Source organism: Etheostoma spectabile, chromosome 16 (genome assembly GCF_008692095.1).
Source record: "Etheostoma spectabile isolate EspeVRDwgs_2016 chromosome 16, UIUC_Espe_1.0, whole genome shotgun sequence".
Taxonomy (NCBI): domain Eukaryota; kingdom Metazoa; phylum Chordata; class Actinopteri; order Perciformes; family Percidae; genus Etheostoma; species Etheostoma spectabile.
This window is the reverse complement of record NC_045748.1, coordinates 14,315,377-14,330,754: the sequence shown is the minus strand read 5'-3', so window position 1 is coordinate 14,330,754 and position 15,378 is coordinate 14,315,377. Positions and strand designations below refer to the sequence as shown.

The following is a 15,378-nucleotide window of genomic DNA, read 5'->3' as shown; positions in this document are numbered from 1 at the left end:
GTCAAAGACAGAAAGTTTAGTAATCCGTCTCCCTGCCAATGTGCTTAAAAATAAACTACATTGTATTGAATGGGAAAAAAAACATTATTTTTTTGCCCAGACTTAAAAGAAAACCAACCTTTTCAAGCTGTAATTGCAAAACCTCAATCCTGTGAAATAGGGCTGGGCAATATGGAGAAAATCAAATATCCCAATATTGTTCACCAAATACCTCAATATCGCAACAATATTGTAGTGTTGACTATAGGTGCTTTCACTAAATATTTATACAATGAGATTTTGATAAATAATCATCAGTAATGTGGATATAATAACTAAGTGGGTGAGGGCAAATAATAGAACAGTTGACATAACTTTACTGTAAAGCAGCCTTTAAAACCAGGCAAAGACACCACTTGTGCCATTTTACGATATTAAGATGTCCAAAATCTAAGACGATATCTAGTCTCATATCATGATATCGATATAATATATTAATATATTGCCCAGCTCTACCGTGAAACCGTGATATTTTTGCTGAACCTTATCATACCATGAGAATCTTATACCGGCCCATGCCTAGCTGTGGCCTCTAGTAAACTGATCCAACACGATGACAACCTTAGCTAAGTTACTTTGTTACCTTATTGATTTTTTTTTTTTTTTTTTACTGAAGTAGCAATCGAAAACTAAATCTCTAATAAAAAGCTTTTCTTCGATTAGATTTAAACCTTCAACAACAGAGTGTAGATGGAAACTAAATGCTAAAATAGAACGCTTTTTAAGACAACCGTAAAAAGACTACTACTGCTTTGTGTTGTGTTTACAGCTGAAACGGTTAAGTTATTTAATTCATTAGTCAATAGACAACTGTTGTGGTTATAAAATCCTAGTTTTTTCTGAGCAAAAACACATAACATTTTGTTCCATTGTCTCAATTGTGCGCACGGTTTTGTAAAATTTTTTTTTTCCCGTACGCTTTTTGGGCTTTTGACCGTACGTAGACTTTTAGTAAGGATCCTGCCCACAATTTTGTTAATGAGACCCCAGATTAGTAGATAAAGAAAATAATCAGTTGGACTGAGAGCCATAATTTGATTTTCAATCATGGGGTCAACTTGACACTGCATCACTATTACCATTCTCATGCATTTCAGCTGAAGTGTAATTGATCAGTGAATAGCTGTAGTAGCTCAGCTCTCAGCTCAGCCCCAAATGGCACGTTTGAAGACTTTAAATCAGTTCATATGCTGGCCACTAACCACATTTAGAAAAAAAATATTTGTCCTTTAGTAACTACAGCTTCATATTAAATCTGGACAAACCAGAGGTCATGTCATTAATTACTAAATAATGCAACTCATTATGTGTTCAGTTAAGATAATCAAATTTCTAAACCATATCAAAACAAGTAATTCATTTATATAGATTTTTTAAGCAAAATATTAATATGTCCGATTGAGCGAAGCAGTTTCTGCTACAGCTCAGAGCACTGGTAAACATTGTCCTCTTTTTTTTTGCACAAAGACCCTCAAGTTTTAGTCCTCACACTAATTGTCTTGCTAACTGCACTCGTGTGTTTTGAAGCTCTCCTCCCCTCCTTCCCCCCTCTCCTCCTCACCTCCTCGGCCCCGCGGCTCGGGCAACTCTATTCTCTCTATGACTAATGATGTTCTTTCAGTCTCAAGGTTTTAGCAGGATAATTGTATTAACCCCTGTCCTCTGGCTGATCCCAGCTCAGCTCATCTTCCCCAGGCATCCTTCCCTCCATGGTCTCACCGGAATTAGACACTAATACACACATGGCTATACAGGAACGTACGTTGTGTGAGTTGTGTGTGTGTGTGTGTGTGTGTGTGTGTGTGTGTGTGTGTGTCTTGGTGGCTTTTAGAAAATCAGTTCTACATTTAAATGAGAGGACATGTGGCTAAGACAACGAGAGAAAGTATGTTAAGTAATTGTGTTTGTGTGGAAAATTAGTTGCATGGGTGAAGATGGGTGAGGGCCTGCGGGTTTGGGTTTGTGTGTGTTGGCGCGCTAATTTATAACAACAGACTTTCAAAAGTGTGTCTCTAAAGTTTGTGTGGCGGGCATATTGTCTCCGAGGGAAGTTTTTCATTCTGATATATACACACACACACACACACACACACACAACAGACAAAGATCCATATCGCCCTGGAGGTCTAAAGACTCTGTGGGGGACTGCACAACAGGAAGAACCTCCCACCAAACCCCATGTTGTCCCAGAGTTTCTGTCTCTTCATCACTTTTTCATTCCCATTGCCTTCCTCGTTCATATCTTAAATAAGAGGATGTATAATAACCCCCCCCACCCCCCACCCCCCCTCCAACTCATGCCCAATTTCCTCTCTCCCCTGGTGTTACTCTTTGCTGTAGTGTTCATTAAAACACATTCAGCAGCAGTAAGGACTCTACAGGGAGGTTACACTCTAATATCCAGAGATCTCAGGACGATCGGAGCCGGCTGGTGTGAGGGAAAACTCTCTTTTGTGGAAGACACCTTAAGATGCAGTGACATGGCTGCTTCACGAAGAACGGTGTCAGCCATTCTGCATCATTCATGCTGCATCATGCTGCATGAATATAACAATGCTGGCCTGCAGAGTCTTAAATTACCACCCACCAAGTGCCAAATGCCAGTAAAATGTATCTTGTGTGGATGAATTAATAAGGGTCACCCACCACAGTGGTCAGTCAGTTTTGACAGTGCATCTATTCATAGGTGAAAATAACATTCTGCATATTTTATTTATAGGACACTAACTTTTTATTAGTGTCATGTTGAGACAAGTAGAGATAACTATGGGAAATTGCTGATGTGGGGCTTTGACACAGTATTTCACTTATGTCTGCATACTAAGCACAGGTCCATGAGATACCAAAACATTGCACATTTATAATATTCAGACAGATTTTTACAACCCTAGACAATTATCATATCATAGCAATTATTTAAACCTTCGTTGTGACAGTCACAAAGTAAACAATGGAAATATCTTTTAGGAATGTGTGCGCTTGCACATATTTGATTGGCCAACATCTTGCTGGATGATGTCAACAAAATTGTGTTTTTTTGCAGTGAATAAACAGTCTTTAATACAATTAGTAAAGGAACGCCCAAACTTAATTAATTTTCAGTACGAGACTGATGAGTACCTAACCTTACAGGAAACCATACCACTGAGCCACTTCTTTAAACAAGGGTTACACCATTTGTTTATGTGAGCGAAACATTTTTTTTGTCTTATTCTCATACACAAGTACCACTGAAACCAGCCGGGGTGATAAAACCCTTTGAAAGCTGCATATTAATTACCCCTGCATTTTGAAAGGCCAGCAAAAACGGTACGTTTTACACAGCTGGCATGTAACCCACACCTGAACTGTTCCAGTCTCTCACCACACACACACACACACACACGCACGCACGCACGCACGCACGCACGCACGCACAAGAGAATGGTCCTTTAAGGCTGGACTGGAGAACAGGATGTGCCCAGGCTCCATTATTTAGATATGTGGACCTGTGCATACAGTACATCCTTCAGAGCGCAGGTCTCTTAAAGTGGGCCTAACTCTGCCTGCTGCTCTTTACATGACCACAACCAACCAATCAGAGAGAAGCTCTCAGGACTGGGCATGCATGCAAAAGTCATTTACTGTATCCTTTGTAAATAATTTACTGGTGTGCTTAGTTACCCACAATATCTCTCTCTCGCTCCATCCATCCCTCTGTCTAGCGCATCACCAACTAAAAGACACTTTTGAGAGCAAACTGTGCTAATATAATTAATCATCCCACATACACAACAGGGAAGTCCCACATACACACCAGGGAAGTCACACATCCCCCTACGGCGCGCACGCACGCACGCACACACACACACACACACACGCACACACACACACGCACACCAAGGTCATCCCTGCTCTTTGAATTATATACAAAATCTTTTTGCTGGACAATTTTACTTAAAAGCAACCAGTGACACTCTCAACATTGAACATATATGGTATTGCATTTGTGTGTGTGTGTGTGTTGTACACGAAACACCCTTTGGCTGCCTTAGATGCTCCGGTAGATAAGTGTTTTCTCCCTCAGATGGCTTATGGGATATACTACAAAAAAGATAGAAAACTGAGAAACTAGAAAGAGATGGAGGGTGAGTGAATAACATGAAAGGCAGAAAATGTATCCAACATTTGTGGTCTTTTGCAGTCAACAACTATCATTAGATAACGACAGATAATTGGTGGATTTTTTTTTGAAATGCCAAAAGTTCTTTTATTAATGACCGAAACGTGTAAAAGAAGATTTGTGGCTATGGAAAGAGGCGCGCTGTAATCCCTGCTTACCATATGACTGGAGGGGAGGTCAGTTATAGATTACCTGTTTAGTGTAGAGGAAGAGAGAAGGAGCACATGTGAAAGAGACAAAGGATTGATGGTGGAGAGGGGGAAAAAAGTGAGGTGAGAGGGAACGTTTGTAGAGACTCATGCTGCTCCGCTGCTACGGGAGGCTGCACTCGAGGAAAATCGATCCTCTCCCTTCAGAGAAAGAAATTTATGAAGCTAGAACATAAACGCAGTCATGTCCAATTAGCTGCTCTGAATTTACGAGGCAAGGAGAGGGAGGAAGCGGGAGGGGACGTGGTGATAAAGACTTCAGCAGAAGCCAATAAGGCGTGCTACTGATCAATGATCCCAGCTTCTAGCAACACCCACTCCTCGCTCGGTTGCTTCCCGCTGCGCTCAGGAGACTGTGTTCGAGGGCTCGGCTTTTCTTCAGGCGACCCTCTACCAAAACGAATTGTATTTATTATTATTTATATGCTGCATATTTATGTATATATTATATTATTTAGATACTGGGCACAGGAGGTATCCTACTTCACTGTAATGTCCACTCTAAGTGTATGTGCACTGTGGGTTTGAAGTTTCTACATCACACTTGTATAAGTTGCAGACTGGACTCACTTTCACACTAATTGAGATGTGACAAAATCCTGCTCTTACACTACGTGCACGTCCTCAACTCAGATTTGGTGTGGTCACAGAGAAACTTTCCTCCTTTAGCAGAATAAAGTGAAAAAGAAGCCTTATAGGAGTACGTGTGTGTGCGGTGTGTGTTGGTGTGTGTGGGTGTGGGTGTGTGTGTGTGTGTGTGGGTGTGTGTGTGTGTGTGGTGGTGTGTGTGGGTGTGTGTGTGTTGTGGTGTAGCAGCCCTGGTTTGGGTCTCTCTCTCTCTAACAAAAGCACTAACTCTCCTTGCCATTACGCTCCACTCTATTACTCCAGAGGTTGTGTAGCTGTGTGGGTTTTTGGTATCAAGGGAGGAGGTTGTTGCGAAAAGCAGTGGGCCTTCTCAGTGACGGCTGATTGAACACAGAGTAGAAGAGGGAGATCTCCTGCAGGGTCAATGCGGACCCTCCTCCTGCTCCTCCTCAGAGTCTCAGCACTGTAGTCGGTGAGGCAGGTAGACTGTCAGGGCTTTGACACAACTGCCCTTCTCCCTGCTGTACGGACTGTTCAGACCCCTACATCGTATACACCCCCCAATTTTTTCCCTCACCCACTCTTCTCAAAACACATGTCCACTACCCAATTTACCCAATGTGCTCCTCGGTAAGCACTGGTGCAATGGGCAATAGCAAAAGAGCTAAAGGGGTAAGGCTGCATAGACAGACAGAATGGGAAAGAAAGAAAGAGATGGAGGATAAAATGGGAGATCAAAAAGGAAGAGTGAAAGGAAAGACTGGAACGGTCACACTAGATGAAATTTAGGAGCAAATGTTTTTTATAAAGTTTCTTTTTTTTTTTTTATACAATGAGAGGAGAGTACAAAACCAAAAATAAGAGAGCATGACTGATAGCTGTGTCCCCGGAGAAAAATAAGAAGGATTGGCGTCGACTACAGTAAAGAGACAGATAAAACCCCATTAACTGCTGCTTCCAGCTGCTTTCTCAAGCTCTGCCACCACATGACTCCCCCTTGATGTTTGTTTATCTTTCCTATTATTTATTCCTCTAATTGCAACGTCGTTGCTGTCTAAAACTGGCAGTCCTCGCATCATTAAAAAACATAGGGCCGACATGACTTCACAGACATGGACAGAAGAGAAAGGACAGAGAAACACAGACAGGCTGACAACTGTAATTCAACCACCCCACACACACACACACACACACACACACACACACACACACACACACACACACACACACACACACACACACACACACACACACACACACACACACTACACATAGTGTGAGCATGCAGATATTTAGATAATGCATTACACATGTAATCCTGTCTCCAAAGACTCACGTTTGTCTCCTACTAAATTCTTTTGCCTATATATGTTTTGGAGGAAACTCAATTGCTGACTTCTTATACCACCCAGACATCACAGCGAGGTGGGCAGGGTACAAAGACCATCAGAGAACGAGTGTAGCATGTTGCATGGTTTGGTTTAGGTTACGTAAACGCTTACAGGGTAAGACCATGGTTTTGGTTAAATATAGAAAAAAGTACCATTCCTGTCTTGAGTGACTATGGATGTCAAAGTTAACCAAAACCGCACTCTTTCTCCAACCTGCACCTTAAATGTGCTTTGGTTGCACAAAACCTTGAAAATGTTAATCACGCAGTAGATGCCACAAGTGAATATTTTTTTGCAGGAGCAGATATTGCGGAAAAACAAATGGCATACGATGAAGAACAATCTGCAGTTTCCGCCTTTCTCTGCAGACTTTGTAGCTCTTCAATAACGTCATACGACTTTGCTCTGGACAAGTCATAATTCTTGAGACTTCTGGAGGGCTTTGTAACTTCAACACAAACATAAGTTGTTTTTGCCCAATTGCTGAAACCATTTTCCCTTGGAGGACAGTTTCCACAGAAGTATTGACCCATAATTACACCAGCTAATTAAAACACCACCTTCTGTGTGTGATTTCTAATGTAGACTTCTCACCCAGCTTTCTCTTGCCCTTGTCTTCTCCTTCACTTACCTTCTCTACTTCTCTATTCTCTCTCTCTCTAAGTAAATAGACAGGGTAGTGATGGATCCAGCTGTCCCGTCTGAACTTCCTTCAGCTCAGAGCTGCTACTCCCACTTTGATGACTTTGCAGTGAAGGCAGACATCTTGCACATTAACATATGATTGTGCCCATGTATTATTTGTGTGTGGAGGGACCGAAGTAGGGGGATCGGGAGAAATCCCAGTGCAAGCTGTCATCCGTAAAAGAGAGAGCTAAAGAGACACAGCACTTGAAAAGTCGTCAGTGTCACATCATCCATGCGGAAGGAGTGCAAGGCTTGAAGTACTGCTGGTCTTCCTGGGCTGTACTATGTGGCAGGAGTCAGAAAAGCAGGTCAAGGGGATGGAGTGTCCACAAAGTTTCAACCAACACCTTACTTTATAGATTGCATTAGTTGAGCTTTAGTTGTTGGTCAGGACGCCACTGACATTTCATCATAAATTCATAGATCCAGACTCATCTACTCATGCAGGCTTTAGCCTAAACTTTATGTCAACTGTCCAAATAATTGAGAAGAGGGAGGCCATTTTCCCCTAGTACGCTGCAGCCATTAGGCCTGTAAGATACAAACTGCACAGCAGCATACCTAGAAATTCACTGTTCTTCAGTATTGATTTTAAACTACAGCTTCTAGATCCTGCACTCAGTAGCGCTTCCACTTTTAAAATGAGACGGACAAGATGCATCACCGTAGATGCAGGAGATGAGAAGCGGTGATATGTTCGCCGCTGTCACTCACTCAATCCAGGCATTAGTCACCGTGCCTCTGCTTCTCTGATCTGTTGTCTGTCATCGCCACTCTCAGACAAATGCATCACAATCACACTAAGCATAAACCCACCACACACCCACACACACACCCACACCACACCACACACACACACACCACACACCACACAACACACACACCAACACACACACACACACACACACACACACACACACACACACACACACACACACACACACACTTTTCTCCATGAAAAAGAGATGTTCAATTTCCCTCGTTGCTAAGTAGACAGCTTGTGTCCTTCAGAAGGCATGGAGGAAACAAGGCCTTGTCTAAGGATGGATTCTCCCCGACACGTCCTGTCAGCTCGTCCAGGTGATAAGAGAGAAACGCGGGTAATTTATAGGACTGCAAGCTACGCTGTGATGCGAGACACAACTCACCATGATCCACTGTCTCCATTTCTTTTCCTGCAAAGCTTACTGTGTGGTTCTAAGTTTCACTCATCGTTATTCTGAACGCAAAGTTATGTTGTAAAAACTAGGATCGAGGTTGGGCATAAACCACACCAAAAAAAACTGATGAGAAAGTGTAGATTAGTGCGAGGAAGGAAGATTGAAGCAGTTATCTCACCAGAATACAGGGGCCATTCTTTGAATATTTGATGCAGACGGATAGCTGTTCACTCCAGTGGAACAAACTGGATTGGAGTCCAGTCGCTCATCTGGAAAAGGCTGTAATTTAAAATTGTAGCTTCCGAATGTCCTTAAGATCCTCATTTCCTCCCCAGCAGAACGTCAACCTCTGGATCAGCCCACCTGCCCTCTGCTGAGGTGGTACTGTGCACATGCGTAAACACACATTATGTATACGCACACGCACGCACGCACACAAGATTAGTGTTTCTGCTGCACGGACGGACACACACACACACACACACACACACACACGCACGCACAAATTTCACAGGCAGTAACTGTAAACATCTTGGACCTACACTATTTTGCATTCAACTTTTGTAATGTGCTTTTAATTTGTTTTTGTATTTTTGCGATGTAACATCCCACTGTTTGCTTTTCAATTACAATTTTTTTAGAAAGAGGAAAAGCAACAGGCAATATTTACATTGATTTTCTGTATGACAGTCACCATCCTTACACTAAAACTACATATATATTGGTGGTAATGATCATCAAAAAAATCTTTAAAATTAAATCACGTAATAACATTTAGCTAGGGATGTGACTAATTATTATTTTAATTTAAATTGTTTGTCAGAAAATCCTTACACATTTGAGAAGCTGGTGTTCTTGCTTTAAGAATGATAATATACTGTATGTTAATCAAACCAATTAATAGTCTGCTCCACGTTCAGTCAGTCAGGACCTTTGCCTTACTGCAGGAATTTTCACATCTAAAAATAATTTGATTCATGTTTGATGCTTTACTCAGTTAGGGTGTAGAAACAACAGCAAAGCTGCTGGTGAAATCAAATGAAAGAATCAGATGGAATGCCAACTGTACAGACAGCACTAGCAAACATCAACATAGAAATGGGTGCTGTAGATTTGCCAGAGACTTTGGAGAATAAACTGAATTTAAGACAAAAAATATAACACTTAATATAACAACTCTGATAGTTTTCTTTAAATAAATGTATTTTTTAGCCAATTAATGTTGATGGCATTGCATATTCATATTTCTAAGTGTGTTTCCACTCTCATTTCTGCAACATTTTACTAATGCATAACACAACACATACGGTATAAAACACACACACATAAGTATTTTCTTTGTCAGGTGTACAGTTTCATATAATGTACAGTGTCTGCTCAGTAAACAACAAATTACATAGAACCTTGCGAACCTTAATCCTACAATCTTAATCTTGTTTTACATGAATTACTGTAATGCAATTCACACACACAATGGATTTGTGTTCCGTCTCTGCATCTCACCTTTAACACTCAATGCTTTTCCACCCCCCTTTGGTGTAAAAATCCTACAATATCTGACATCATTAACACTTACAACCAGTGTGTGATTAAAACTTTCACTTTCTCTCTTGTCATCTCACTTCACTAGTGTTTTCTCCTTTCTTTTAAAAGGTGTAAATGTAACCTCCACGCCTCCCAGTGCCTGCTGCAGGATGGGAACCTCCAGTGCCAGTGTGAACACAACACCACCGGCCAGGACTGCCAGCGGTGCAGGAAGGGCTTCAAAGCCAAGTCCTGGAAGGCTGGTTCCTACCTGCCAGCACCCAATGGAACCCCCAACACCTGTATGTACCTAAAACATGTTTCTCTACCTACTGTGTTGATGCAACTCATCAATCTGACACAGTTAGATAAAATATTTCTGACTCTTTACATACACCTTATCTATGGATTTCTGTCAGCTTGCTTTACTGTAATGCATGGATACAACTATTCATTTATCTAAGTTACTAAAGACATGGGTTTTGTCCAGGAAGGGTCCAAGACACTGCTGCACATTTAGGTAGATTTATTCTGCAATTAAAAGAAACGTTATTTTAGTTGAGAAGATTTGGATTTCTCAGGTTTGTACATTAAATAACAAGCTACAGTGAGCGGCTGATTAGCTTAGCTTAACACAAATACTGGAAAGAGGAGGAAACAACTAGCCTGCTTCTGTTGAAAAAATAAAGTTCTTTCAACAGCACCTCTTAAGATCAGTAATTGACATATTATATCACATTTTATCTCTGAAGTGTCATATTGAAAAAGCCCAGCATATAACCTTGTGTAAACAGGTGATTCGTCGTCTTTACAATTTGGTTTTTATATGGATTAAACAAATGAGATAAACATATTAATTTGTGAGCTTTAGAGGGTCAGGTAGGCAGATTTCGTTACCGTGGGGCAGAGCCAGGCTAGCCATTTCCCTTTGTTTCCAGTCTTTAAGCTAAGCTAACCGGCTGCTCGTGGTAGCTTCTTATTTACCATACAAACATGAGAATGATATCAATCTTATCTGACTTTTGGTAAGAAGGCAAAAAAGCTTATCCGCTTAAGTGAGATGAAAACTATGCCAATGAGAGTGGCTAGAATAAACAAAAACAAAACAAAAGTAAAATCAGCTAAAAATGCAAAAAAAACTTAAAAGAATTGATGGGAACTGCAGATTCAAGAGATAATTCTGTGTTCATACACTTTGTCGCTTTATTCATTGTTAATGTAAAAAATATTGATTGGTGCAGATTTAAGCTTGCTGGTCCCATTAACAGCTGATGTTGCTGTCTTAGCCCAATCATTTTATGTTACCCTAGTGCTCCATAAGATGTACCGCTAATGTTAAGCTAGTTTCTGGCCCATTAGCTGATAGTGGGTCACCGATATTTCCAGCACAGAACACAGTAAACTAGTGTCCTTTGCCTTTTAGACAATGTCCGCAAACTATAGAGCTAAGAACAGGAATAAATACTACTTTAGTCTCTGTTAAATAGGAAAAGGTGTGCCTCTGACTACAGAAAAAATATGGTCACGACAGAGTAGCCAATGGAAACTTTTACAGTGACAATTATATTTCTTTAAATGGTTCATATTCTGCTTATTTTCTTTTGTTCTCCTATTCTACACTTATTTTTGCTTTTCTTTCTAATCAGAGTTGATGGATTATGACAAAAGATTTTATCTTTCAATACTAACAGATATGCAGTTATTTTAAACCACATTATCTAGCACTCTATACTGATGGGTGTATAGGTTTGGTCATCCCTCTGAGGTCCTAAATGAAAAACAGGATCAAGGGAACAAGTTGAAAAGAAAGGAGAGGTTGAGAGAAGACAATGGAGACACTGAGTTCTCCGAGTTGTCGTCACCTCAGTGCAGAGAGCAGATCACAGCTGCGTGGGAGTGAGTGGGGGGAAATCCTCTTGGAAAATGTACCCAGCTACAGTAGCTACCTATGATGAAATGATAATCTAGGGCAGCCCCTCCCTAGTTTTCTCCTTTCAAACAAACAGACATACATCATGTACAGAGAGAGAAACACAGGCAGATACACACTCACATACACCTGTACCTGCACACACACTGCAGGGAATGGCTCTATTGTCAGCACTTTTTCTTTTTAATTATGTTATTGTTTCAACCCAGTCCTAATGGTACTGACACACAGACCATCACCACCCTTTTAAACCCCTGAATCCCATTAGCGGAATTTAAAAATTCAAATGTTTGCAACTTACTCGGTTGAAATGCTAACAAGATGGCTATGGCTCACGAAACAGTTTGGTCTCTACAGATTGCATTATGCATGCCAAGCTAAGTTAACTTTAACTACAATTTTGAAAAACATGGAGAAAAAAAAGGCATAAAGTTTTGATTCAATGGTAGCAAAGTGGTAGCGCTCTCTGAAAACATACATATAGGATGAGGACCTCTAAATGTGAGGATTTTTGGGTTAGAGTAACAGGTTAAATTTGAGAGGATGGAGGAGGCAGTGCAGACCCAGTAAATACTCAAGAACATTGAGAGGCGGTCTGCAACCAACCCTTATTTTGCAGAACAGCTCTTAAGCTCTCCCTCTGCCACCTGAGTCTGATGAATGAGGCAGAGTCAAGTCTTTAGTCAAATTGAATGCATAAATAAACAAGTCCTCAACTCTTCTCCCTTTTCTTATTCTCTTTCAGGTACAATTGCTGGCTCCCCCTCCGGTTCTAGTAAGTAATAATGCAAAGCAAAGCCGAGAAGGTGGTATTCCACCCCCCTCTCTCTCTCTCTCTCTCTCTCTTCCTGTATTGTCTTTCCCCCTTTTTGTTGCATTGTTGTTGAAATGTTCATTTTAACCCATATAGCAGGCTTTCTGCACGCCTCCTAAACTCTCCCTCTCTCCTGTGATGTTCAGCTGGCTCTCTAGTCACTCGTTTCTCTTCTCCTGCGTCTCCTCTCTCAGTGCTGCAGCTTGGGCCCTGCATGCTTCATTATTAATAGGCCTCTCTGTCGCCATGTCCTTTCATCACAGCACATCACACTAACCTGCACAGGAGGAATTCTTCCACAGTTCTGCTTTTCTTATTTAGACTAAAGACAGTGCTGCAGATAAATTAAAGAAAGGGGGGCAGCAAGGGAACTGAGAGAGAAAAGAGACAGAGACAGAAATAGGAGAAGGATGTGGGCATATGTTAGTGTGTTGTAATGCAGTGTGATTCCGGGTGAGGAGCTCGGGGAGGCAGGAATAAAAGGGAATTTGATTAGGGATTCTCTCTGCGGAAAGGCTCTCAGCCTCTGAGCTGTTAGACAGAAACGATCGGCAAAGTGGCAACATCAACCCTGACAGCACTGGGCTGTTCTCCACATGGCCGGACAGCATAAGGCTGATGCATGGATACACTGAGCATTTGAACCGCACTGCAGAAGTCTGCTTTGAAAAGGTCTCCCCTAACAATTAGATACAAAATAATGGGTATGATCTGTCAAAGAGAAGAATGATACCTGCTAATGGGCTGATAATGAGTTTAGTGATTCAGTTTCCCACAGATTTTGTTTCTGCTTGTGTTGCTGAATATCCACGTTGACTTCATCTAAAACATTTACTGCTCCTGAAGCTGAAGCTGAGACAGAGGGTGAAGCTAAAGCTGAGGGTAAACCTGAAGGTGGAACACAGGGGGAACCTGAAGGTGACAGTGGATGGACCAAAGGGCAAAGCTGAGAGCTCAACAATCATTTCAGAAGCTGAAAGGTCCCTGGCTATTACCCATGAGCCTTTTGGAGCCCCTTGGGAAGGTGCAGTTAAGTACATCAACCATAGCCAGAGAGTATTTGACAGTTGCAGTTACTTTGTAGATAAACATGTTGCAGACTGCGCACTCTGCATAAATCTTCATCTTCTCTAATCTTCATGGACGACTTATTTACTTAAAACATCTGGAAACATCTGCCATTGCAGTTACATGATTTCAATTGATTTCACAAAATTTCTAGATTATAAGGTATCCTTTTCACTTTTTGACTTCCTTCAAGTGATTGTGGTAAACGCGAATGTTTGCTTTCCAGCTGAAAGTTAGTTAGAAAGATCGATACCACTCTCCTGTCTGCCCATCAAATATGAAGCCACAGCCAGCAAAAGTTTAGTTTAGCTTAGCACAAAAACTGGAAACCTATTTGACGGACAGATATGAAAGTGGCACCAATATTCTCTGGTACAATCTACCAGAAAGTGAATACGCATATATTTTCCTAAAATGTCAAACTATTCTTTTAAACAAGTTGATTTCTATATTAAAACAGGTTGAAATAATCTAACTACATGGGCAGATATTTTCCTAATTTCCAATTGTTTTTTACAGAGTGAAAGATATATGATCCAATTTGACCAACTCATCAACAACACATCAAATGCTGCTTACAGGTGAATGCATATGTAATGATAATAATAATAATAATAATAATAATAATAATAATAATAATAATAATAATCCAATTATATATAATATTAAGACAAAGCAAATGTTTGTTCCTGTGGTTGTGCTTAGATGCGGACAAGCAGTGGGTTTGTGTATATATCATACATATTTCATCCCACAATTTACTGGCTGTAAATCAGCTGTTTCCCTGGTCGTACCTCTGACGTTGATGCCAGCCGTGGGTCGTCCCGTTCTGAGAGCGAGGGCGTCACACTGTATGGACATAAAGACTTTATTTGTTCTGACTGACTGATTTTAGGCAACTCGGGATGGATGTAAACAGATTCTGTCAGCTGCTTGAATGTACAGTAAAGTGGACCTCGAAGCGCCTGTACGCCTCAAGCTAAATTTAAACCTGTCATCTTGGTAGGCAGCGGAGCGCTCATGTTCCACCAGAAAAGCACTTAGGATGTGGGAGGAGCTGGGATTTCGGTACTGCTGCAATGTCGACAGACGTTCTTCTCTTTTTTTGTCTAAAGGAAATCCATTAAGAACGTTTGTTGAACAGCACAGCACTTTTGTTGTTTGGCTGACGTCAGTAGGGAAGTCAACAAATTTGCTGATTAGCTGTGACTTGGGAGGGGCTGACCGAAGCTTTAAACGTGGTACACACAGAGTTACAGTCCTTTGTAAGCTATTTCAAACTTGCTGCGAAGGACACAGAACGTCAAATGTAGATGCTCGATTTTACATCTAAACTCATAATGTGATCATTTGAACTATTCGTTAACTCCACAACAGGGCTGCAATTAATGGTTATTTTCATTGTCAATTAATCAGACTATTTTGTGAAAATAGTGAAAAAGGCCACCCATCGCCATTTTATGTTTTGTCTACACAACACTTCAAAACCATCAGCTATCCAATCAACTATCATAGAAAACCAGAAATAAAAAAATAAATCACATTTGACTAGCTGAAACCACAGCATTTTTGCCTTTTTTGTCATACAAAAATATATATATTCTGTTAATCAACATATTACATTCATAAAATTACTCCCTTATGAATTACAAATGCACAAAATATAAACAATGAATTCATGTAATTTGCAACATATGAAATTAAAAAAAAAACTTGTGTGACACCAGAAGGGAAGATCATACTATTGTAGAGTACTACTTTTGCCTTGTGTGTGTGTGTGTGTGTGTGTGTGTGTGTGTGTGTGTG

At 40.8% G+C, this 15,378-nt stretch overlaps 1 protein-coding gene across 1 annotated transcript in view; it reads left to right on the top strand.

Moving 5' to 3' along the window:
* The window catches only part of ntng2b (netrin g2b), a 61,618-nt gene that overhangs the window by 23,653 nt on the left and 22,587 nt on the right, over nucleotides 1-15,378 (top strand). The window contains exons 4-5 of the mRNA XM_032539377.1: nucleotides 9,890-10,062; nucleotides 12,436-12,465. Of these exons, the coding sequence (XP_032395268.1) occupies nucleotides 9,890-10,062; nucleotides 12,436-12,465 (203 nt within the window). The remainder of the gene's footprint in view (nucleotides 1-9,889; nucleotides 10,063-12,435; nucleotides 12,466-15,378) is intronic.